Here is a 26,390-nt window from a genome sequence, read left to right as displayed (position 1 = left end):
GACTTGGGTGGGCCCTAATGTGGGGTTAAGGGTGGGGTTGGTATGAGGGAGTGGAGAGCCTTTCTCAGAAACGCCCTTGGACAGGAAAGCGAAATTTTTCTTAAAATGGCAGCTGTCACTTAGGATGGCCATCCAGATGCTAAGTAAGGACCTTACATTCCCTCCTTTTTTGTTTGTTATTGGGCCCCTTAAGGGACAGGGGTGTAGATCAATCTTCTGTAGCTTCTTCCTGCTGGGAAGGGGCTGAGTCTGGACCCTTGTCAGGGGCTCAGGGTGTCATTGAGGCAGTGGTGAGGGTCAGGAGGTACTGGGCGATGCTGGCTCCATACGGCCCAATGTTGGTGAGGGGTTGGAAGTCCTGCAACAGAAGTTGGCTCACGGTTTGGTTAGAGATCCTTTGAATCTGGTTTGAATATATCTAATGACCCAGGGGGCAAGCTTTAGCCAAAGGCCTATGACAAGGAGAGAGGTCAGGAAAGGAAGTGCCCACTGCAGAAAGGGGTTACTTAGCTGCCATCCTTCAGTTCCAATGGCAGTGGGAAGCTTTGAGGCCTGAAGGAGATTGGAGATAAAGGGGACATTAGTAATTGAAGTTCCCTTGGTGGCAAGGAATCCCGCTCCTTCCAAATAGCAGAGTGGGAGAGAAGTATGTGGAAAGCGTATTTAGAGTCAGTGTAGACATTGCGTCGTGTAGACATTGACTCCCTTTGCCAAAGTGAAGGCTCTGATGAGGGCTACAAGTTCAGCCTGCTGATTGGATGTATTTTGGGGAGGGGAGCCGCTTCCACAACCTGGGTGAGAGAGACTGTAGCATACCCTGCCACACGACTCCTTCCTGAAGGAAGGAGGAGCCATCTGTGAACCATGTGCATGTTGCCTGCAGCCAGGGGCCTTCCTGTATGTGGGAGGGATGTGGAAGATGCTCCTCCAGAGTTTCAATGCATGAATGGGTGAGAGGAGAAGAGGTGGAAGAGTCCTGAGGAGCAGGGAGGAGAGTAGCAGGGTTTAAAGGTGAGCACGTGTGGAAGGTAAGACTGGGATATTCCACCAGGGACACCTGTAGAGATAAAAGGCAACAGGGGGGTAAGGAAGGTAAGCCCTTGTAGGTGAGGAGTTCCTTAAGGTGATGGGGAGCCAGGATGGTGAGTGGGGCCCCAAAAGTGAATTTCTTTAACTTGCTAATGAGTAGAGAAGCAAGGGGCCATCCCCGAAGAGTAGGCTCAAGACCTTTGGTAGATAAGCCACACGGGCAAAGGTTGGCCCCAGCATGTGTCCAAGGACCCCTAGAGCAAATCCCTGCTTTTTAGCCATGTAAAGGTGAAATGGGAGTGTGAGATCAGGGAGATAGAGAGAGGAAGAAGAAGCCATTCTTCTGCCAGTTGTAGCCAGAGAAAAGTTAAATTGACACTTTTTTCCCCTTAGGCCTCTTATCAAGCCTGCTGAGTCTGTCCTTTGTATTTCAATGTCAGCTTCAGTGTGGCCTTGGCCAGGGAGATTGCTGCCCAGGGCTTTACAAAGTAGGAGGGTTCTGGGTCCCTTGTTTGTCTAGAGGTAGGGTCTCTGGAGGAATCCAGAGCTTTAGTGGCAAGTAGTACACATAGGGATTTCCTTCCATTTTCCTGAGTGCTCGCAAAAGTTATGAAGATTGGAAGGTTGAATTGGCAATACATGCCTTTAGATCAGGAGCCAAACAGAGTGGGGCTAAGGGGGTGAGGAAGCAGCTGAGAGGTGAGTCAGAAGGGATTTGGGCGTTCCCCAAGGCGGGTTGGAGTCGGGACTGAGAGAAGGGAATCACCTGCTACTTCCCTAGTCCTGGGCTTTGCCTGTAGAGAGTCTTGGTTGCCTGGCCAGGGCTTTCATGAGCTCTGCTGAGGAGCTGAGAACCAAGACCCGAGAGTGAACTCACCAAGGGAAGGGCATTGGGAGTTCCCCATGGCAAGTGGAGTAAACTCACCAGGAGGGAGGGATAGGCGAAAATCTTGGTGCTGGGCCAAGATCTAAGTTCTAGAGAGGAGGCTTGTCTCTAGGGATAGACTGGTGAGAAGGAGGAGAGGGGAAGGGCGAAGTCACTTACCCAAATGAGGCCAGAGTGTGGATGAAGAAGAAGAGTGCTAGGTGAATGGAAGAAGGTGTGTGGTCATTGTCCTGGGCCTTCAGGATCCCAAAGCAGCTCACATCCCTGGAGGGGAGAGCAAAGCTGATAGGAGAACATGATCGAGTCACTGGCACCTGCCACAGTCTGACTGGGCACAAATGCCGCAGTCTGGCTGGGCACACAATCACGAGCCACCACACAGCTTGTAGATTCAAACAGCAACTCTTTATTCCCGAACTCACACCAGCCGTCTACAATCACGTTCTTGGGAAATCCACGTTCTCTGCCCAAATCCACCTCCACTGGGCTTCTATCTCCAAAATATACTGTCTGAATCCCCTGAGAACTCAAGGGGAACTCCGGCAGCAGGATACGCCCTCTTCCCAGCAGGAATAATCTTAAACCTTAAACCTGGAACCTAAACCGGGAACGCCCTAATCCGCCTTGGTCCTTGAACAAGGTCACCTACATTCAATGTCACTGCAACATGGGGTACGCTGGCAAGGAAATTGTCATACCTACTTGGCTAATGGCTCCCAGCAGGCACCAATGGGAGAAAAGTGGCGCAGGACCAATCACACACACACACACACACCTGGGGTAAGAAACAGGTTTATTGTCAGGAGCCTGACGAGGCTGCTCTGCAAAAGGAGAGGGACAGCAGCACCAAGGAGGGAGAGCGGGTGTTGTGACTGGGCAGAAAATGGAGGGGGTTCTGAAATGGAGTGAATGGGCTCGTGGTGTGAGGTGATAGAAGGACTTGGAACATCCCAGACAGTAGGGTCCACCTTGGAAGGGGTAATGGGAAGCGCTGGCAGACGGAATAGGGGATGGTCCTAAGGTCAGGGTGAGGATCAGAGGAGCATCAGGCGGGTCTGGATGGAAGCGAATGTGAGGGGAGAAGGAGAGCACAGCCCCCAACTTTGTGAGGATGTCCCTTCCCGTAAGGGGAACAGGACACTGTGGAATGACCAAAAAGGAGTGGGTTAAAATTAGAGATCCAAAAGTGCAAACAAGGCTAGGTGTCTGTAAGGGTTGGCAGTAGGTCCCCAGAACTCCTTGAGGGCTGAATATGTAGCCCGGTGTCTAGGAGGGAGGAGACAGGCCCACCTGAAATACACAGAGTTTCCTGGTTTCCGGCGGAGTGATGGTAGTGGTCGGGTGGTGGGGACCCGGGCCTCCTTAGTCCTCAGCGGTCAGTCCTAAGAGTCGGAAAGGGGAACCAGAAGGGCTGGATGGCTGGGGGCTGCTAAGGGACCAGGGACAGTCAATGGTCCAGTGTCCCTCCTGATGGCTTTCAGAACAAGGGCCCGGAGGCTTTCAAGGCTTGGGACATGTCCAAGCTTAGTGACTCATCTGACCACATTTAAAACAGGGTCCGGGCAGTCCTGAGTGACCCTACCGTGGGGCAGTGGAACCAGGGACAGATGCTGAGGCTAGACAGATGGCTTGAGCCAGCATCTGATATTTCTGCTTCCAGATCTTCTTGTCTCTCCCATTATACACCTTAAAGGCCACTCCCAGAACCTCAGCTTAGGGAGTTGGGGACCCCTCTTGAGGCACCTTAGTTTGGCCTTAATGTCAGGGAAACTCTGGGAGAAAAGGTATGTCATTAGCCGTTGTCTCCCATCTGGAGTCTCAGGGTCCAGTATATTGTCATAAAGCCTTGGTCAGGCGGTCTAAAAATGTTGAAGGGTTTTCATTCTTATCTTGGATGATTTCCTGGAGTTTTTCATAATTGATAGCCTTATGGGCTGCCTTTCTAAGTCCTGCCATGAGGCAAGTAATGAATTTCTTTCTACTAGTTACTCCTCCAAGCGAATTATAATCCCAGTTGGGCTCCCGATCAGGGGCTGCTTCAGTGCCAATAGGATGGGCAGGGGAGGTCTGATGTACCTCATCAGCACAATCTCTAGCTTGCTCCCAAACTCGCCTGTGCTCCTCAGGNGTAGAGGATAGGAAAGGCAGCAGAATACAACAGACACTAGTATGGCAATATGTAAATCAATGGATGTGTAACTGATGTAATTCTGCAATCTGTATGCGGGGTAAAAATGGGAGTTCATAACCCGCTTGAATCAAAGTGTGAAATATGATATATCAAGAACTATGTAATGTTTTGAACAACCAACAATAAAAAAATTAAAAAAAAAAAAAAAGAAAGAAGGGTGATGTCAGAGAGGTGATGGTCTTGGGGAGGAGCAGGTGTCCAGTGGTCCTGGCAAGAAGAAGAGAGGGCCAAGTGTGGAAAGTGCCAGTGAGCCACAGCCAACTCCTTCACTCCATCGAGTGGTTCCCCAGAACAGTGTGTGAGGGGTGAAGAGTTTACTCCTGTTTTTTAAGATAAAACTTAAGACACTGTATAGAGAAACAGGCAATAATTTAGTTTATCAAAAACTTGGAGGGGATTGGGAGTGTAGGTCAGTGGTAGAGCACTTGCCTAGCATCATGCAGGAGCTCTGAGTTCAATTCCCAGCACCACAAACAATACAAACAAACAAAGGCTCGGAACATTCTCTGGGCAACCAACCAGAATGGTCTCGCATGGCCATGCTCTAGGCCCTCCCACTTGTAATTTCAAATGAGACCTGATCCCGTCAGCTTCCGAGTTCCGTTGGCCAAATGTGGCGTTGGCTCTGGCAGAAGAGGTGGTATATACATGTGTGGTTAAGAACATAGATTTTTAATGGGTTAATATTGGGACTGCAGTTTTATGAAACTTTGGGAAAATGAACTTGTCCTCTCTGAGAACACTTATAGGCTATATGGTCTTACATCATGACTGCCTAACTCTGCTACCAGTGTGAAGGTGGTACACATATTGCATTCCAAGAAAACTTTATTTATAAGATATGGGGCTGGTCAGATTATAACCATGCCAAAGTGTGTAAACTGTTGAGAAAAATGAGATAACAATATTATTTGACTTTCAGGACTAATTTAAGAGTTAAACCAGCTATTCCCAGAATAAACAATGCATGGAAAGTGTTATTATCATTTCTAAGGTTTATCCCAACACAGTCTGTGACCATGGATGGATCTATGGCTCCAAAACTTTTTGAATGGCAGAACAGATTCCCCAATTGAAAATAATTTTCTTGAGTGAAAAACTGTATTTGAGAGAACATGATAAGCAGGAAACAGGGAGTCTTCCATAGCTGCCCACACTGAGGCTTCCAAGTAGCAAGGGCAAATTATTGCTGCCCCAGTGTGCAGATGATTGCATTTCAAAGGAAAATAAATGTGAAGCTAAGGTGCCTGTTTTACTTTGTAACATGACTTAATACTGTTGTGGTTTTAACTGCAGGTACAATTGATCTATGGCCTGGTGACACTTAGTTCATGTAATGCTTTGTAAAGCCTAAGGACATTCATTTCAGCTTGAAACCAACTATTCAGTATTGAAGAGCTTGAGCCAGGCACAGGATGGTCTCCTGTCATCTCAGCTACTTGGGAGGCTGAGGCAGGAGGACTGCTTGAGCCCAGGGGTCCAAAGCCAGCCTGGGCAACATGGTGAGAGTCTCCCTCTCAGGAAAAAAAAAACAACAAAAAAAACAGGGAAGTGGGGGTGGAGTGGGGATATGGCTCAGTGGCAGAGCACTTGCACAGCTCAGGTGAGGCCCTGGGTTCAATCAAAAAGTTTGGATCATCTTTCACAGTCTAATGTCTTAACTGGATATAAAAGCTGTTATACTCAAACTCCCAGCAATGGAGCTCATGTTTTCAGAAGGATTGCTTATATTATTCTTTAGCATCTTATGAGCCATCCTGGAGAAAGAAATGAGGACCTATGGCCATCATGTACATGAAGCTCACAAAACAATGGCAAATGACACCTATTGCACTGCATTCTCCTCCGTTACCACCCCTTCCCTGAATGATCATCTCAGCCTAAATTCTTGGGCCTACACAGTAAACAAAACAAAACAACAACAACAAAAAAAAAAACCCTTTTGGGTTCTATATTACTGAGATGTAATGCATGTACTATGCCAGTCTGAAAAACATGGTAGACGTTGACATTATGTAAAATATATTTTTCAGTTTATAGATTGAATATGCACATTTGCTCTGTTAATAAACTGTTGATCTAGGGATGTAGCTCAGTGGTAGAGTACTTGCCTAGCAAGCAAGAGCCCCAGGGTTCGATCCCCAGCAATACAATAAATAGAACTAAGTAGACAAATTCTTATAAAACTAACAATATAAATCATCAGAAAATATCAGCATTTTATTTTTATAATTACAATGGCAAAAGATAACAGAGAAGAAACACATTTGACTGAAAAGATGAGAAAGGGAAAGATTATAAAATGCTGCAGCATTTCACTCTGAAGTGCGATGTCACCTATAAGCAGGTTTATTCATCTACGTGAAAGCTGTTAACAGAGCCAGGTCAAGACCATTGCTGCCTACAACTGATGGATGGGTTTGCAGGCGAGACTCAGAGGGAAGGCCTTGGGGGAGAAAAGGCACAGCATCCAGCACTAGGATGCTGCTGACGCAGGATGTTAGGCTGAAGACCATACTATCCATATGCTGGCAAAACTAATTCTAATCAATTAGTAAGGTACGCATATCATTAAGTCAAATAATAATTGAAATAGTAACCTATATTATTTTAACTATTATGAAACAATAGTCACTATGTTAACTCTTATCATTTAACTTTAGCATCTATTTTATATTTTTATATAGTATGTTACATGTAATGTGAAATAATTACAAATATAACATTATATATAACAAAAATATACCGTAATATTACAACACATGTCTTCAAAGGGCCATATTTGTGTTCCTATTGACTGATGTTGATGTTATGATGCACATCCATAAGCTTTCAGAATCCCAGTTAGTTGATAAAACACTATACAAGAAACTTAAGCTGCTGACATTTTTCATTAATGCTACAAATGAGTTGTAATTATATATTTATGTGTCTATTATATATATATTTAATTATATATTTAAGTATATATGATTATATGTGTAACCATATATAATTATATATTTAATTATATATTTTTATATATTTAATTAATCATATTTATTATATATTTATATAATCATATTTAATTATATTTAATTAAATTTAATTAGTTATATTTAATTTAATTATATTTATATAATTGTATTCAATTTAATTAATATTGTATATTTAATGATGTATTTATATTACATATTTTATATATTTAATTAGATATTTATATATTTACAATGACATACCAGATTGTGGTCACGTGTGCCTTCTCTCGGTACACCTGTAACACCCTGCCATGAGCCATGTGAAAGCCTAGGGAGAGACCAGACGGCAGGAGCCACGCAAAACGTGCGACCTCGTGGCTCTGCAGGCTGCCACCAGCCTCCCTGCACCAGCCAGCAGACTCTCCGAGATGGGAATGAGGCTGGGTGTCAACCAAGAAAACTGCTCTGTGCTTGGACTGAGGCATCATCTGTCAGGAAGCAGACTATGAGATTTCATGGATGCCATTGGAAACCTAGGACTGGTGGACCTCCATCAGCAAGAAGCTCAGAGGCCTGAATAGAGGATCTCAAATTGGCATCTGGGCACAAGGTGACTGAGTTTTGAGAGGTGTGGACGAGGGTTAAAGTCTGTTTTGAGGGCTGTAGGAGGCCCTGGGTGTGTGTGCAAGCATTTGTGTGCACACGTGTAAATCCAGTTTTATGTTAACATAGTTTGGTTTTGTTGTTGTTTGTTTTGGATTTTTTTGTTTCTTTGTTTTTAAATCTGAGCCAGGCATGGTGGCACAGATCTGTAGTCCCATGTACTTGAGAGGCTGAGGTGGGAGGGGACGATGGCTTTAGCCCAGGAATTTGTGACTAATCTGGGCAGCATAACAAGATCTCCTCTGGGAGTGGGGGGAGATTGTCATGGAGCCCTGCAAATCAGAACATTCCAGAAGACTCAGGTGGGGAGAAGGGCCAGAGCCCACTGCTTCTGTACCATCCAGAAGACCCAGTGCATCCTGGGAAGCTCCTCTGGTCCAAGAGTCGTGGGGGTGTTTGAAAGGAAAGCGAGGAACCGGGAGAGAGGTGAGAGAGAAAAGAAAGACGGAGACCAGGCAGAGATACACACAAGAGTTTATTTGCTGACAACTGAAGGCCATCTCTCCATAGACGGAGAGAGGCAAAACAGGCTTGGGGTTGGGGACTTTTATGGGGCAAGCTCAGGGATCAGACTTGGGTGGGCCCTAATGTGGGGTTAAGGGTGGGGTTGGTATGAGGGAGTGGAGAGCCTTTCTCAGAAACGCCCTTGGACAGGAAAGCGAAATTTTTCTTAAAATGGCAGCTGTCACTTAGGATGGCCATCCAGATGCTAAGTAAGGACCTTACATTCCCTCCTTTTTTGTTTGTTATTGGGCCCCTTAAGGGACAGGGGTGTAGATCAATCTTCTATAGCTTCTTCCTGCTGGGAAGGGGCTGAGTCTGGACCCTTGTCAGGGGCTCAGGGTGTCATTGAGGCAGTGGTGAGGGTCAGGAGGTACTGGGCGATGCTGGCTCCATACGGCCCAATGTTGGTGAGGGGTTGGAAGTCCTGCAACAGAAGTTGGCTCACGGTTTGGTTAGAGATCCTTTGAATCTGGTTTGAATATATCTAATGACCCAGGGGGCAAGCTTTAGCCAAAGGCCTATGACAAGGAGAGAGGTCAGGAAAGGAAGTGCCCACTGCAGAAAGGGGTTACTTAGCTGCCATCCTTCAGTTCCAATGGCAGTGGGAAGCTTTGAGGCCTGAAGGAGATTGGAGATAAAGGGGACATTAGTAATTGAAGTTCCCTTGGTGGCAAGGAATCCCGCTCCTTCCAAATAGCAGAGTGGGAGAGAAGTATGTGGAAAGCGTATTTAGAGTCAGTGTAGACATTGCGTCGTGTAGACATTGACTCCCTTTGCCAAAGTGAAGGCTCTGATGAGGGCTACAAGTTCAGCCTGCTGATTGGATGTATTTTGGGGAGGGGAGCCGCTTCCACAACCTGGGTGAGAGAGACTGTAGCATACCCTGCCACACGACTCCTTCCTGAAGGAAGGAGGAGCCATCTGTGAACCATGTGCATGTTGCCTGCAGCCAGGGGCCTTCCTGTATGTGGGAGGGATGTGGAAGATGCTCCTCCAGAGTTTCAATGCATGAATGGGTGAGAGGAGAAGAGGTGGAAGAGTCAGGAGGGTGTTAGACAAGATCACATGGACCTCATGGAAGGTCAAGTCATGTGATTGGGTCAGATACTGAAACTCTTTGATATATGTGGTGGGGCTTGAAGTATAGGGCCCAAGCCGCTTTTCTATCTGTGAGGATCTGACAAAGACAAAGGCACATGAACCCAGACTACACCATCTACGCCAGCCCCCCTCACGTAGAAGACAGAGATGTGGGTTGGGCAGTGGCAGCCCATGAGTGTGTGGCAGGAGGAGAGAAGGGTGGAGGAGCCCAGGGGACAGTTGCTGTGGTGGCTTCATCAGAAAAAGAATTGTGATATGGTGGGGGCTCATCCACTGGGTTGAAGGAGGAGAAGTCCTGGGTAGGATCTTCTGTCCTTTTGGAAGCAGGCATAGGGGAGGCAAGAGCTGAGAGGACTTGTGTGGGCGAGCAAGAGTTACAGAGAGAGCTTAGGACATAGTGAGAAGAAGGCCTGGACACATGATATCTCTTTCCATTTTCCCAAACGCTCACAATAGTTGAAAAGATCCCTGATAATATTGGGATCTGGGGTGCCGTTAAGCAGCCATTTAGAGTCCAAAGGATATTGAGCCCAGGTCTGATTGCACAAATGGATAAGTTTTTTTTTTTGGGGGGGGGTAGGTCTGGGGTGGGAGAGAGAGACCCTAGTTAGCCAGGAGGCAGCCTAGAGGACTATGGGAGGGAATGGATGAGGAGTCACCCATGGTGAGATACAGGAGGAGAGGTGGGGCATCTCCCAATTTCTAGTATCACCCAGTCAAGAGGACGGTTATGTCAGGGGGTCATTACCACTGCTGGGGGCAAAACCTATAGAGGCACACCTGAGTGCCCGGCTGGGACGACATGGGGGCAGAAGCAGTAGGGATTAACCCAAGGCCGAGAGGTCTCACCAGGAACAACTCCCAATCACCGTCAATGGTTTTTCTCAAAACCCAGTACCCGAATAAAAGACCACCTACAGACCCAGTTGACAGTAGGGACCAGCCATAGCTGTGAAACTGTGGCTGGGGATGTCCCCAACCACATGGTAACCCTGGGGTGTGCCAGACAATCAACGGTCACTTCCCAGGTCGTTTAGGTCATCCAGAGACAGGCGTCTTAGCTGGAATGTCCTGTGGTGGGTGCAGAGAGGGTGTTCGGCAGAATGGAGGGCCTGGTCCCACAATGGAATTTGGATCAGGGCCAGGGGATGCCCAGTGACCCTCAAAGAGGGGAGCAGGCACACCAGGGAACCTGATCCTGGGTTTCGGTGCCAATGAAAGGAAAGCAAGGGAGCGGGAGAGCTGACAAATAAACTCTCGTGTGATCTCTGCCTGGTCTCTGTCTCCAGCTCCTCGCTTTCCTTTCCGTGTTCCCTGGGTACAGAAGCGGAGGTGCAGGGGAGAAAGCTGAAATGCCCTTCTCAGTGAAGTATGACTTTCTATCCCCAAACTGTATTGTTTTCACCCCTGGGCCATGTTAACAGGATGGAAACCAACAAAGAAAGAGAAAAGGAAAAAGTTCTGTCATCAAGTGGTGGCTATCTACATCCCTTCTGAGAAGTGCCTGGCTTATTAAACCCCAGGAAGTCCCAGAAGTGAACGCCTGACGTCTGAAGCAGAGCATCTTGACTTCCCCAGCCGCGACTCAGCGCGGGATCAGGGGTGTCTATGTGGGAGGATGGAGCCTGCCACCCTGGCCCACGGGATGGGGACAGAATACAAACCCAGTGGAACGAAATTGAGAAGGCACTTACCTAGAGCGCCTCCCCCAGCTCCTGGCCCTGAATTCTCAGTGGGGACACTCAGCCACCTACTCAACCGTGGGCTGAGGTAGGATAGGAGGCAGGGGGACAGCTAGGGAGACATGGGATGAAGTGACAGTAGCCATCATTTAAGTCCACTTTTATGTGATTTAAAACCCCAGATTTAAATTTCAATTCCATATACTTGGTTCATAAATCAATTATCAGACCTTATCTGTGTTCATAAATAACTTCTCTCCTGACTTAGACCTAAAAAAAACAAAAAACAGGACTGAGAGGGCTTTGCTCAACAAATAGGCTTTCCTGTGGTTTCTATTTTTAAGATCTGATGACTTCATCCCCATGTCACACTCTCCATAGAACCTTCAATGCCACACAAATGTCATCCTGTTAAAATTCGCAAAGCACAACAATGAAACCCCCAGGTGAGGAAATGAATACAGATTTTTCATCAAAAACAGAAAAAAACAACCCAGAGATTTTGATTTAGCATGTCAAGGGACGCACACAAGGGAGGCCTCTCCGATGACGTCTGTGTACCATAGATCTTACACGTATACACCTGTCGCTCAGGGGACTAGCAGTTCCTCGCCAGTGCCCGCGCCCTACCAACCCCTAGAACGTGCACACCTTGCATTCTCTTAATAAAACCAGTTTGCCCCTCACTGTGACCCATCCCTTAAGTTCCTTTCTGATTTGACATAGGGGACCCTCACAGGCTGAGTTGAGGTCCACTTCCCTTTCAGGACCTCTGTAAGACCCCTGTCCCAGTGACAACCACTTCCTTTTCAGGACCTCTCTAGGATCTCTGACCCAGTGACAACTCAGATGACACAACACCAGGAAAAAATTCAAGAGTCCAGTCACCCATTCAAATTCTATATACAATAGATATAATAAAACTTGCTGATGATCGTTTATTGTTTGTTGATGTACAGCACAAGTGTCTGTTCTGAGCACCGTCAGGGTTGGGAAGACAGTGACCTGCGAAGCTCCTTATCTTGATCTCCTTGTTCTAGGGCCACAACTTGGCCCTCAGTGTAACAGGGATGGTGGTTCTAGCAGGGCACTGGGTGGCCAAGTTCTGCATTTGTGTACAAATCCTCTATTCTTTTCGAAAGACTCTGGGATCAGTGGAACATTGTTCTTAAGATTTGGACCCTGAAGAGAAGCACAGAGGTGCCTCAGAGTTTCCTGCCGGCAGCCAAAGGTGTCTCTAAAATAGCTGATTCTCTTCGAGGCTCTCGTGCATTTGTTTCCTCTTGCGGAGCTGCCGCTGCAGCTGGAGCTTGTTGGTGAAGAACATGTGTCTCCAGCCTATGTCCTCTGCCAGGGCCCTCATGTCGGAAGTGATGGTGTCACAGGAGGATTGCACTATCTGCTCCCACAGAATATCAGATGTGCACAGCTGCGGGTGGAAAGAGCCAGAGGTGGGTCACAGCACACACCGGCTAAGGAAAGTCATTCACTCACCCACATGGTCATCATCAAACCCCTGCTGCCTAGGAAACACCACCAATGGCTTCATGTGCAGGAAGGTGTGTCAGGCACAAGTTCCACCTCAAGAGACCGCCTCTTGCTAGGTGCAGTATTCCCAGCAACTTGGGAAGCTGAGGCAGGAGGATGGCCAAGTTCAAGACCAGCCTCAGCAACTTAGTGAGGCCCTAAGTAACTTAGTGAGACTGTCTCAAAAAAAAAAGGGGGGGGGGCTGGCGATGTGGCTCACTGCTTAAGTGCCTCTGCATTCAATCCCCAGTACCACCCAACACACACACACACAGAGACTTGCTAATGAATTAAATCGTTTGTACCAGGATAGAGAATTCAGGATGAGTTTTTTGGCTTGAGCAAAATTAGTGACGTCAATGACTGGGAAAAATAGGGCTGTGAGAGAGGTCGACGTGGTGTAAATAGGTAAGTGTGTAGGGAAATCAAGAGATCTGGTCTGGTTTTGACCTGTTAAATTCAAAATGTCTGTAATGTATCTAAGTGGGGTTACTGAGCATGCAGTTAGATTCACAGTAAGGAAGGAGTCCAGCGTGGACTGGACATGGCTGAGGGTGCTCAGTGGCAATGGTATTTAAAGCCCTGGATCAGGTGCCATCCTCTCTGTGTGCCTGAAGATAGAGAAGGTGGTCTAAGGAAGTTTTCCACGACATTCCACGTGAAGCACCCAGGAAGTGGCAAAGTCCTCAACAAGGAAAACTGAGAAAAAAAGAAGATCTGGAAAGTTATCAAAATGTCAAATGCTACTGAAAAGTCAATCAAGAGGGGAACTGAGAACTGACTGCTGGGAGCTGGGATGGCTCGGCATTGAGCACCCCAGCACTCTCAGGCCCTGAGTCTGACTCCCAGCACTGGGAACAAACAAACACTGAAGACCTGACTGTGTGCTTTGCAAGATGATGTACCACAGCAACTTTGACAGGCGTAAGTTCATTGGCACAGTGGGGATGAACATCTAGCTACAGAGTTCAAGGTAGAAGAACAGCAGAAGAGCAAGGACAGAGAACTCCTTAGAGGAACCTTGCTGGAAGAGCAGAAGGAGGGGTGAGGACTGCATTTCCACGCCCCTGTTCATGGAAGCTTCCACGGGCCCAAGGAAGATAACACTTGCACAGTTATCAAAGGTGCAGTCCTTGTCTACGAGGCAACGAATATATCCCCATGCTTTTTTGTTTCCATTGAACTGAGGATAGAATGCAGGGGTGATTTACCACTGAGCTACATCCCCAGCCCTTTCTATCTATCTATTTATTTATTTATTTTGAGACAGGGTCTTATTAAATTGCTGATACTGGTCTTGAACTTGTGATTCTCCTGCCTCAGCATTCCAAGTAGTTGTGATTACAGCTGTGCACCACCATGCCTGGCTACCTTCCCGGGTTTAACTCCCTCTTAGAAGACTGAACTTTCCCCTATATTCTCAAGGTACCAACACAGACAAGTTAACTAGCAAACATATTTGAATTCCGGCCCTGCCACTTAATAAAGTAATCCTGAATGTATTAAATTTCTCTGCGTCTGGCTCCATACTGATCCTCCATTCGGCCATCTAAATAGCAGAATCTAGTGATTTAAGAACATCAGCAGGGCTGAGGATGTAGCTTAGTGATGCAGCACCTGTCCCACATGTGTAAGGTCCTGGGTTCACTTTCCAGTACTGGGAAAAAACAAAATAAAACAAAACAACCAATCAGCCTTGGAGTGAGACTGCCCAGGCTCCATACCGGGCTCCATTGCTTCATACCTGTGAACTTCAACTAAGCTCCTATTTCCTCCTCTAAAAATCAGGACAAGAGAACCCCTACACATCCCACAGAGCTGCTATGAGAATTACATCAGCTTATGTACTTTCAGAGCCTAGTACACAGTAGCTATTCCATAAACAGGAGTTACTGTGATTACACAGAAACGATAATAAACTTTTACTGCTGAGGGGATTATTGATAACATATGTAAAGCCCCTGGAATATATACCATCAATGAGCAGGAAGGGGAGAGAGAACAGCATGCTACCAGACCCATTTCTCAGAAGACACTAGAAAGAAAGGCCCCGAAGGCCATTGGCATCCAGGTGGAAATTCAGCCTTCAGTTGCTATGACTTGGAGTCTGGGAGGTCAGGAACAGCCAGCAATTCACAGGATGGAAAATTAGAACTCAAATACAAATACAGGTATGTCAGTGAGCCACATATTGGTGGACAATGACTAATGTGACTGATTTACTTATGTTCACAGAATTTAAGACCAGGAAATATACCTTCTTTTGTCCAATTCATCATGTAGATGAATTTGAAAGTGTGAAGTACCAAATCATCTGTCTGTCCTCCTTCCATCAAAGACAATCCTTTAGAACCTGTATTTGTTAGCCATGTGGGATGCCAAGAGAATACTGAAGAAAATAGATTCACAGTGAAAGAATTACAATGCAATGTGCTGATGATGGAATAGATCTAAAGATAGAATAGAACTAAAGAGCCCAAATCCTAAAAAAAAAAAAAAAAAAAGTAAGGTAAATTCAAAGTCTTGTATCAATTACAATTTTGACCCTTGTTTCAGAGAGTTCTAGAATGTCCTATCCCTGTAGCTCATAGAGACCAGACTGAAGAGAACTGGACTCACCCATACTGTCATAAGGCACCGCCCATCCCAGATGTTCCACTGAGCTACTAGCCCAAGCCCGTGGAGGGGAAGAGAGCAAGGGCCTCCCGTCTCACCTACAGGCGTGCACTGCAGCTCAGGCACAGGCCCCAAACACTGCAGAGGCCATGCTGGGTGGGAGGCCTCAATGCCCCTATGGTAAGCCAAACTGTCCTAGACTCTGGGATGGAAGCCTGCAATTGCCCCCCCACACACACACACACACACTACATACCACCTATTCATGGGAGCTGAACTCTGTGCCTGCTTCTTCCCTGCTCTGCCTGTTGCCATCTCTGCCTGTCCTTCCAAACTGCAACACCACGTGAATCCTAGAGATTATCTTCTATAAGGGGGCCTAGCCGGCCCCTCCCACCTCTCTATGCAACCCCCAACCCCAAAACTGCCTGCGTCTCACCCACACCAACCAGCACCTGGCCATGCTGTGTGCCCACTCATCTCGGCTTCTTCCTGAAGAGGAAGAACCTACAAGTGTTATCTCCACTTCCTACACCATTACTCCCACTTTCAACAGAGAGCAGCCAGCATCCTTTTATACTCCATGCACTCTAAAAGTACTCCGATAAGGGGAAAGAATGAATTACAGTCAGAGTGAAGAGTGTCGTAGAGCATAATTGCTTCAGATACTTTCTGCAAGAGCTAGTACATCCACATGATGAAGGTTATCGTTAAACAGTGACATCAAATCATATATTTACAGTCCCCATAACATTTTTAGGTCAGGCGGGCCATTCATTATCTTATCTCACCTTCAACAGTCCTTCAAGGTTGAATTTCTCCACTCAGATTACGTAATCTAAACATAAATAGGTGAAAACTCTTAGGAAATGTCTCAATATCAAAAAAAAAAAAAAAAAAAAAAACACAAAACGGATGGCCTACACTGCCTTTCAAAGATCTAAACTCCAACTCCACCACAAATATAGATGATCTAGCCATTACTAGCACAATACATTTCAGGAATCAGTGTGTCTTGCATAATAGAGATTACGGGAGAAAACAACAAGGTCTGGGGTCAAAGGAAAGAATTTCAAAACAGTTAAATTTGCCACTAGAGTAACTTCATTTATGGCTCATCAGATTTAAGACTGAAATATATTTGGTTTTATAAATATGTCTGTAAAATGCCTTCAACAAAGACTCCCAAACTCTGGAGATCTCTTATCTGGCAGTTTGCAGGGCTTAAAAAGCAGGTACCCAGCCTGTGGCTCTGGTCACTTTGCTCCTAAACACACAATCGTGGGCCTACTGCCCCCTGGTGGTGGTGCATGAAGTTGACATCCATGAACTATTGAAAGGAATCCTAGGGTTTATAAAAAACCTCTTGTTCAAACTCTCCTTCAAATGGGGAAACCGGTTGAGAGAGCAAAGAGTGCTATCCAAAGCTTATGGTGGGGAGGAGCTAAGAAAAGAACTTAGCTCTCTGACCTAGAGCTGATTAATTGATTGATTGAATAAATGAATGATTTTTCTTTCTTTCTTTTTTTTTTTGGGGGGGGGGGGTACTGAGAATTGATCCCAGGGGTGTTCTACCATTGAATTTTTCCCCCAGCTCTTTTTATTTCTTATTTTGAGACAGGGTCTCACTAAGTCGCCCAGGCTGGCCTTGAACTTTTGTCCCTCTTGCTACAGCCTCCCCAAGGAGCTGGGATTACCAGCGTGCATCATAGGACCTGGCTTCTAAGGCTGATTTAAATACACCACAGTGCTGTGCTCGGTGAAGACAAGAACAACAGCCCATGAGATTCTAGCCTTTTATTTAGTCTTGAGACATTTTCTTTGGGGATGGGAATGCAGGGAACTGAACCCAGCTAGCACTGGGTCACATCCCCAGCAGAGATATTTTATCTATACAATTCAAAAATCAATTGGTAAACTGGGCACTTTGGTGCATGCATGCCAGTAATCCCAGCAACTCAAGAGCCTGAGGCAAATTCAAGGTCAGCCTCAGCAACTTAGTGAAACCTTGTCTCAAAAAATAAACAAAAAGGACTGAGGATGTAGCTCAGTGGTAGCATATCCCTCCATTACAAAAACAAACAAAAATCAAATCTTATCTTCAAGAATTCCAGTCAAATTCTTGGGCTGAGCCCTTAGAATGGGATTGCATAAACCTCCCAGATTAGGTTTAGACATAGCACCGATATTTACACCTATTTCCTAGGTGCTGCCCCTGCTGGGCCAGACTTGGGAATCATGTTCACAGGGAGTTGCTGGACACAAGGAAAAATCTGTCTTTTCACAGCAAAAAAGTATCAGGGAGACATTTCTTCCTCCCTGAGTGTCACAGTGATTCCTGAGCCACAAGCAAGATGGTTATAATTATACCCCCACTATGACTGTTCTTTCCCTGTGAGCTACACCAGAGCTTTCTGCAGGTCAGCTCTGTTAGAGATTGCAGAAAAAGGCCTGCTGCCCCCTGCCCCGTCCCCCCCCGCCTCCCCCAACCCCCCCACCCCCCCCGGGGCCAGACACCAGGCTACCAGGCGTGTGCCCACACATCTTGTCCAACTTGCTGGGTCTCAGTCAGACAGGCATGGAACTCTGCCTTTCCGATGTACCAAGACACTGGACTCCCCTTTCAGGGCAAACTGGTGTTAGCCAAGCTCTCAGAGAATTTTTCACTGAAAAGTATAGCCATCAGACCTACTAGGTCTTCAGGCGCTCATCCATGGACGCACCCATGGGGCTTAATTAATATGGAATCAGAGAAAGGGCAGGCAGTTGATGATTCTGATTGCTGTGGCAGTGAGTATGACAAGTGGATACTTCCCTCCTCCCCTGTGGGCTGGCACCATGACTCTCAAGAACCAGGGGTTACACCCTGGTTACACCCCAAGGACCCCACACAATTCAGGTCTTGAGCGTGACTTTACACTTCCCAGGTAATTCTTCACTATGGAGTCGGGTTTGGTCTTGGAAACTTTCTATATTCAAATATCTCACACACATGCTTATGTATATACAGAAGGACATACAGACCATTGGTCATATGGTAGAGAATAAGGAATGAGAGTTAGAAATGGAAAGAATGACCGTTTGTTCTACATACAAGGATGTATAATTTTCAAACATTTCTGATCTGACCACTGTAATGCAAATCAATTTTCTTTTTCAAAATATAAACAGAATGGATACAGCTGCCCCTCTCTGTAAGCATTCGGGACCACATCCTGGGAGCTAACTCTGGGCTAGGCACTCTGCTAGAGGAATGTACAGATTTCAGTGATACCATCTCACCCTTGAGCTGGGGCATGTTAGTACAAATATCACTTGAGGGCCATTTGGGAGGTCAGAGTGGATTTTCCAGGAGGACATTCCTAGAGAAGGGAGCAACGCTACATGATAGAAATGTCTGGATATGGCTTGTGGAAATGTGAGGTACTAAGAGGGTGGAAACTTAGTCCTACTATAGTCTTCTGAAGGATGAGGCTGATTTGAGAAAATTAATGTACAGAGAGGGAAAAAAAAATAAAGTAAGAGTTAAAAACCCATGGGGTAACCTACTCCTTTAATCCCAGCAGCTCAGGAGGCTGAGGCAGGAGGGTCAGGAGTTCAAAGCCAGCCTCAGCAAAAAGGAGGCACTAGGCACTCATTGAGACTCTGTCTCTAAATAGGGCTTCAGGGGCTGGGGATGTGGCTCAAGCGGTAACGCGCTCACCTGGCATGCGTGCGGCCCAGGTTCGATCCTTAGCACCACATACAAACAAATATGTTGTGTCTGCCAAAAACTAAAAAATAAATATTAAAAAAATAAAATAAAATAAAATAGGGCTTCAGAGGTAGTCCAGTGGTTGAGTGTCCCTGAGTTCAATCCCTAGTACCCGCCCCCCCCAACACACACACAAAAAAAAAAGAGTTAAAAATTCAAACTAAAAAGCTGGATGTGGTGATAAATGACTGTATCCCACTACTTGGGAGGCTGAGGCAGGAGAATCACGAGTTCAAAACCAGCCTCAACAACTTAGTGAGGCTGTAAGCAACTTAGCAAGACCCTGTCTCAAAAACATAAATAAATAAATGGGGCTGGGGTTGTGGCTCAGGGGTAGAGCACTCGCCTCGAATGTGTGAGACCCTGGGTTTGATCCTCAGCACCAAATAAAAATAAATAAACAAAATAAAGATATTGTGCCCATGGATAACTAAAAAAATATTTTTAAAAAACATAAATAAATAATGTGAGTTTAAATGCAAGGTTGGATTCTGAAACAGTGAAAACACATTAGGAGAAAAACTGATAAAATCCAAATAATGTGTACTTTAACTAATGGTATTGTTGCTTACTTGCAACAAATGGTTGTGTAAGATGTGACACTGGAGAAGCCCCTGAAGGAGCTGAACAACAAACAGAAGAGACAGGAGATAAGTGAAGTCCGGGTTGGGCCCTGGAGCTAGGCCGGAGGGCTGACCTTGAATACAAGAGCCCCCCCCCTCCCTGAGAGCAGAGGAAACGTCTTACACAATTTGGTAATAATTTTTTTTCATTAATATAAGTAGCTAAGTGAAAATAATTGATAAATGAAGGGACACAGCAGGAAAATGGAACCCAGATAAAACTCAGCTTGACAACAGAAACACAAGGGTTCATATCACACAGAAAGAAAAATGCCGCAGCCCTGAGCCCGGGCTGTCTCCTGATAATTCTGCTCTGCAAGGACACCCGAAGCCTGACTGTAAAGTAGAATTACGGAGGATGTTTCCAAGACGAGGCTAGAATAATGGCAGAGCGTGAAGGAGAGAGTGAGAGGGGAAGTGAGTTGAACTTGGAGGGGAGCCGGCAGCTCCAGTGAGGGATAAATGACAGTAGACCTGCAGGGGCTGGCTCTTTCCCCCACTCCCTCCACTTCCAGGAGCAAACCCAGGCCTGGCAGAATCTTTTAGCAGACCCCCACCAGCGTATTTTATTATTACTTAAGAGTCTCTAATTTTAAGCAGCTTCTTACCAGCAGCAAGTGTAACGTCTCAACTTTAATGAACTTTTTCTTAATGGGAAAAAGAAAAGGTGGGCACTGTGCACACCTGTAATCCTAGCAACTTGAGAGGCTAAGGCAGGGAGGTGGCAAATTCAAGCCAGCCTGGGCAACTTAGTGAGAACCTGTCTCAAAATAAAAATATAAAAAGGGATGGGGACACAGCTCAGTGGTAGAGTGCCCCTTGATTCAACCCCCAGTATCACACACACACACACACACACACAATTATGATTACTCTTTTTGTTAAAGAATCTTTTTTTAATATTTATTTTTTAGTTGTAGTTGGATACAATATTTTATTTATTTTTATGTGGTGCTGAGGATCGACCCAGGGCCTCGCACGTGCTAGGCCAGTGCTCTATCACTAAGCCACAACCCCAGCCCAATGATTACTCTTAATACTTGTTTCTGGCCCTCTATTTTTAGGGGGTAGATCAAGTTAAAATATATATACATGCATATATATATATATATATATATATTTCTATACTCTAAAGAAATTATGTAAGGGGCTGGGGATATAGCTCAGTTGGTAGACTGCTTGCCTCCAATGACAAGGCTCTGGGTTCAATCCCAGCCCCACAAACAAACAAACAAACAAAGAAATTATGTATTGTAACTAATACAGATTATATAATTTTAAAAGAATTTTAATAATCAAGAAATTGAACTGTGAAAAAATGTTGAATTTTAGGCAAGATTATGGTCTGAATCATCTTGGAAAACGTTGTATGTTCTTTTGAAAACGGACACTACCCTCATGCTTCACAGCTAAACACCCAGCTCATTAAGTTTCTTCCAATACAAGCAACAGTCTCCGATTCTGATTAACTTAGGCCAAGAAGGGGTTTAATGAAAAGTGAGTGTGGCTGTGGGGAGAGGGTCTAGAACTGAAGGAACAGATGAAGCCACAGAACCAAAGATCTTGTCCTGACTCTGGCTGAAAGTGGCACCAACTGTGTTCTGTTCTAGTGTGAGTACACTCTGTGTAAGGTTTCAAAGTAGCAGGGGTCCCTCTGGGCAGCCTGGGGGAAGGGCACAAGGGGCACTCAGTGGCCATGCAGAACACACCTACTGGGAGACAGGTAAATCAGCAAAGGCTGTGACTCAGGGAACAGGAGCGGATGTGGGGCTGTCACGCCTCGCATTTTTCTGCTAAGCCACCACATCTCTGCCTGAGCTCTTCCTTGCCTTGGAATGTCCCCAGTCAACCTGACCACCTGTCAAACTCCTATTTCCAATCAAAATCCAGATAAAGTAACCCACTTCAATGAAGCCAGAAGAGGACATCACTTCGTATTCTGTCACCCTATGTTGTAATGGCCTGTATCTGCATGAACATCTCCTATTAGACTTTAAGTTCCCTCAAGAGCAGAAATAGTGCTTCATCATCTGCTGCTTGTGTGCCTGGGACAAGTTCCATCACAGAGTCAGCACTCAACAAATCATTGTTGAAATAAATGCAAATAGAAGGGCTGGGGCTGAGCTCAGTGGAAGTGCACTTTCCTATAGGTGTGAGTCCCTGGTGTTGAATCCGAAGCTCTATCAAAGAAAAAAGTATCAGGAGAATGCAGGGAAAATTCTACGTAAATACAAAATAATGTTACCTTTGCAAATCTGCGTGATGTTTGAGAAAGCCTGGCAATGTCTTCAAGATCCAGATAAGAAATGATATACAGGAGCAAATCATCTGAGAGCCGTCTGAGGAAATCAAATTTACCTTCACACATATTGAAGACATAGTCTAATATCCTTGCACCAAATATTAAGGCAATTTGAACTGTAAGTCAAAGAAACCAATAAACCAACATGGTTATTATGTGCAATCACCTTAAAACTATAATAATCAGTAAGACACTAGCTTTGGGGCATTTCTTCCCTTGGGAGTGGGTTGCTAGACTGCTGTCATTCCTACTTTCCCCAAGCAGCCTTTGGGACTAATGACTTAAGAGGGGTTTTGTTTGGTTTTTTGTTTGTTTGTTTGTTTTTGTTGTTTTTTGCAAAGCTGGGGATGGATCCCAAGATCTTAAGCGAGCTAGGCAAGCACTTTCCCACTGAGCTACAACCTCAGGCGCATGGCTTAAATTTCTTGAGGCAATTCTTCCTAATTGTTGCTGGACCCAGATGTGGCTACTTGGGCTGGATTGCCAAAGACTTGACAGACAAGGTGCAGGGTGGGGAACAGTCTTTAGTGGAAACTAGAAGACCAAGAGCCAGAGGCCGTGGGCACAGAGCCCATCTGCCTCCCCCCTGCAGATACTTAAAAGCACCATTCTTCCTGCATGTCATCACATGGAGAGGTGGGCCTGTCTTATGCAGGCGCAAACATCCTCTGGATGGAGAACTTGGGACTAAAATTAGCAAAGGGTTACTCCTGGTCAAAAAAACAGAGGGCGCCCCTTGGGTGTTCTTAAATTCCTACAACTTAATCAACAAGGGTTAGTTTAAATCTTATCACTACTTTAATCGGCACCTTGTTATGTGCAAGCAAACTCAAAGACAAGATGTGACACTACAGAGCAAGCTGTGAGGTACAACCTGCGCTAATAGAAAATGGAACGTTAAAGCACCAATAAAAGAAGTTAAAAAACAGAACAAAAAAACACTTTTTTTCCTCTGTTACAGATCTCCATTGTCAATTTATTTCATTGCATAATCTTACGTGATGAGAGTGAATAGGGACTTTGAATTGTTCAGCTACTTTCTGCTGGATGGGAGCATGATGGGGGCAATAAGGTATGGAACAAATGAACTTGGTCAAAAACTTCTCTAGTTCTCTTTGGTCAGGAGGCAAGCTTTACTTTCTTGTTCCATATTCCCTTCCGTGTTACCTGATATCATAACATTTAGGTATGGTATTCTCCATAATTTTGTCCTGAAATCCCCCTGTCTTAATAATGATCTGCCTCCTTGGAACTTGCCAGTCTGCATCTCCAATAATGCCCCGGCCCAGGAAAGTGCCCGTGATTTGGGTTCCAGCCAGGGTCTACACGAGGGATGGCCGTATTTGGTTCCTGCATCTCTGCCAGATTTTCCTGATGGAGACGACCCACTTCCTCCTGAGCCTTGTAAGTCACCAGTGGCCTTTCCCCCGTGGTTAGGAGACTATTCATTACAGCCTGCACACCTGCCCAGGTTGGGTGTTGTGAAGCAAGTGGGCAACAAACAGCCCATCATCCTCTGTGGGTGGCCCTTGAAAGAAGGGAAGTTATTTTTCAAAATTATTAAGTCTGAGATGGAAAATGGCCCATGAACTCCTAAGGATGCAACTGGTTATCAGGCATTGCATCAGAGGAATTGCCCTGCTCCCCTTACAGGAACTAGCCAAATTGGGTTCCCTGTTGGGTCTTGCAAGAGATCATTCCTGGCTCTGGCCCAGGTTCAGACTGAGGTGGAACTGAGCTTATTAGGAAGTCGAAGTATAATTTTTTTTGAAGAGGGGGGTGGTAGTGGTAATGGCAAAGATGGCATCACCTCATTATATTCAGATCCCAACTTGGGGGTTCATTCTGCTTCCTGTCCTTCCTTCATACCATGAGCACTGAATTCCCCTTTTCTCTTCCTCATGAAGGTTTAGAAACGCTCAGATACAGGGAATTCATCTGCCTTGCCGCCAGCCTTCTGGATGATGGCATTGTGGGGGAGCAGACACATAGGAGCAATGAGAATACAAGGTTAAGGGGATAATTCTATAAACTGAGCTCCCTGTGCCAACCCTCACATGTTTCTTCTTTTTCTTTTTTCAAAAAAGCAATTTACCTGAAGCCTTGCTTGGATTAAGTTGATAGGACATGTTCCATTCCTCAGGAAACAACCTGTTATCTGCAGGAGAAATGCAGGCCCAAAATACCCTGAAGCAGGTAGACTTCTGTGACCCTTACACAGACCAGATAATTGCCCCTAACCATAAAATCTATAAGAACAATTAGAACCAGTCAGCATGGGCCAAAGTGACCTAGAGTTGTCATGGCAGTGGAAACTTCAAAGTCTAATGTCATCCTGCTGTCAGTCAAAAGTCAAGAGGTGGACCTGTAGGAGGTGGGCAGGGGTCTGTGGAAGCTTCCCTGGGACTCCGCAAACACTGGAAAGAAGGGGAGGCATGCCTTCCTTCCTTCTAAGAAGACCCACCACTCTCCCTTGAGAGTGTCCCCTTTTCCCTTTCTCCATCCCCTCTAATATAAACTCAAGCCTGCTTACTCCAAATCTGAGCAACATGAAATCTTTCTGGGATGATTGCAAGAACCGAGGTGGGCAAGGACAGCCATGGCGCCGCAGCTCTGGGCAGACCCACGCTCTGTAACAACAGAATCATTTAAAGAGCCATTTGTTGGCCACCTTCCCTCAGACCCCAATACACACAGTGGTCAAGCAGCATTGAAGCAATAAAGCATTATCTTTCTAACCATGGGGGCAAAACAGGAATCAGACCATTTTTCTAATTTTTTTCCTAAGGAGCTGTCAGCAGAAATTATGCTGGTATTACCCATGTCTTCTTCAGGAGTACGAGAGGGAAGGGAGAACAAAAAGATCCCAGCAAGAAAAAGAGGAGAACTGACTTACACCAGTACTAGGCAACAAACATGCGTCTTCCCACATCAAACCCAGACACGAAGTCCAACACCATCTTGCCCTGCGGCAGTGCCAGAAGCAAAATGCTGCAAATCCCAGATCAGTGAGGTTTCAGAAGCCCAGGGGACCTAATAGGCAGAAAAGTAGTCGGAGCCATGGCACAGGCCTGTAATGCCAGCAAGGAGGCTGAGGCAGAAGGATAGCAAGTTGGAGGACAGCCTCAGCAACTTAGTGAGACTCTGTCTCAAAATAAAAAAATAAGAAGAACTGGGAGTGTGACTCAGTGGTAAAGCCCCTCTGGGTTCATTCCCCAGTACCTCCCCCTCCAAAAGGCAGAAAAGTCCATGAGCTGCCTGTAGACCTCGCTGTCGGGAGGCTGTCCATTGGGTTTCACCGAATGGAACTGGATTGAAAAAGCTCAAATTGGAAGGACAAGGAAGTTCCTCCTGCAGTGTAGGTCGGAGTGACTCACCCAGTGGGGACCCTCTGTTCTCCCAGACACAGATTCAGGGTGCCTCTGCCACAGCTGGAAAGAGGAAGGGAACCCCAGGACCAAGAAGGTGTCCCAGCAGTTGCAGGGAATCTGATTGGTTTTTGTGAGTCCAGATGGCCATGTGCTGCAGCCAGGTTGTGACCAGGACCCGAATTTAGCTACTAGCACTCGACTGCCATTGACTCTTGGTCAAGAAAGTAGAGGGGCTGAGTGCTATGGCTCACTTAGCAGAATTCTTGGAATTCCTACCACTTAAGGAGGGTTAGTTCACATCTTATCACCACAGTAATAGGTAATTTATTTATGTGCCATTTATGTGCCCAAGACAAGATGTGGCACTGCAAAAGCAAGACCCATGTAGAGCCTCGTGTCTACACTGCTAACTGTGAGTTACAACCTTCTACTATTGGAAAAGCACAACTAAAAGGAGTAAAGCAAGAAATTTTTCCCATTTTATAAAATTGCTGTCCCTGCCCTAAAATCAGAATCTTCTAGGAACACTCATAGTTTAACACAGTGAAGTCTGTATCCTTTGATCTCATTGGCACCAAACTCAAGTCTAGACCACAGATTTAACCTGTCCTGCATCAGCCTTTTCCTCACAGCCCTCCCTGGGCAACAGCAGAGAGGAGAAACTACTGGTCCCTGTGGTTCTTCCATCACGCTGAGATAGGGATTTAGGAAAACGAGAGGAACACTGAATCTCAAAGGCAACACTCACAAGCCATTGAGATGTAGAAAGCATAGCAGTAAATCTTGAGCAACACACCCTTGGCCCATGCCCTTGTAAAAAATGAGAGAAATATGCAAGGGCCGGGGAAACTGGCCGGGAAATTGTGCATCTCCACCCTGGGTCCACTCCAGCAGGGGCCCTGGGATACAGCCCTTCTATAAATGTTGGACCCCAGCCCAAGGGAGGGCTGCTTCTCACTCTCAAGGCAGCCTACATTCTCCCTTGAATGTGTATCTACCTTGCTAAATAAACCTTGTCTATGCCTTTGTCTGGCTTGTGCTGAAATTTTTTTTCTGTTATATATGCCAAGAACCCCACTGTTCCTGAGTTGAGATCCCCCTCTTTACTGGGAACTCCTCGGACCCTTCTCCGGAGACATCTGTTCTTCTGTGACATCGCCACTCTTTTTTTTTTTTTTTTTTTT

At 45.9% G+C, this 26,390-nt stretch overlaps 1 protein-coding gene across 2 annotated transcripts in view; it reads right to left on the bottom strand.

The window, feature by feature from the left end:
• Positions 1-11,161: 11,161 nt before the first annotated feature.
• Positions 11,162-26,390, bottom strand: part of Fbxo36 (F-box protein 36) — a 71,963-nt gene continuing 56,734 nt past the window's right edge. For both annotated transcript variants that reach the window (XM_015481498.2, XM_048808699.1), the window contains exons 3-4: positions 21,779-21,951; positions 11,162-12,442 (exon numbers count right to left, since the gene is read on the bottom strand). In XM_015481498.2, the coding sequence (XP_015336984.1) occupies positions 12,251-12,442; positions 21,779-21,951 (365 nt within the window). In that variant the 3' untranslated portion in view covers positions 11,162-12,250. The remainder of the gene's footprint in view (positions 12,443-21,778; positions 21,952-26,390) is intronic.

Source organism: Marmota marmota, unplaced genomic scaffold (genome assembly GCF_001458135.2).
Source record: "Marmota marmota marmota unplaced genomic scaffold, marMar, whole genome shotgun sequence".
In the NCBI taxonomy this organism is placed as follows: Eukaryota; Metazoa; Chordata; class Mammalia; order Rodentia; family Sciuridae; genus Marmota; species Marmota marmota.
The sequence above is the reverse complement of the archived record's forward strand: the minus strand, read 5'-3'. Positions and strand labels throughout refer to the sequence as shown.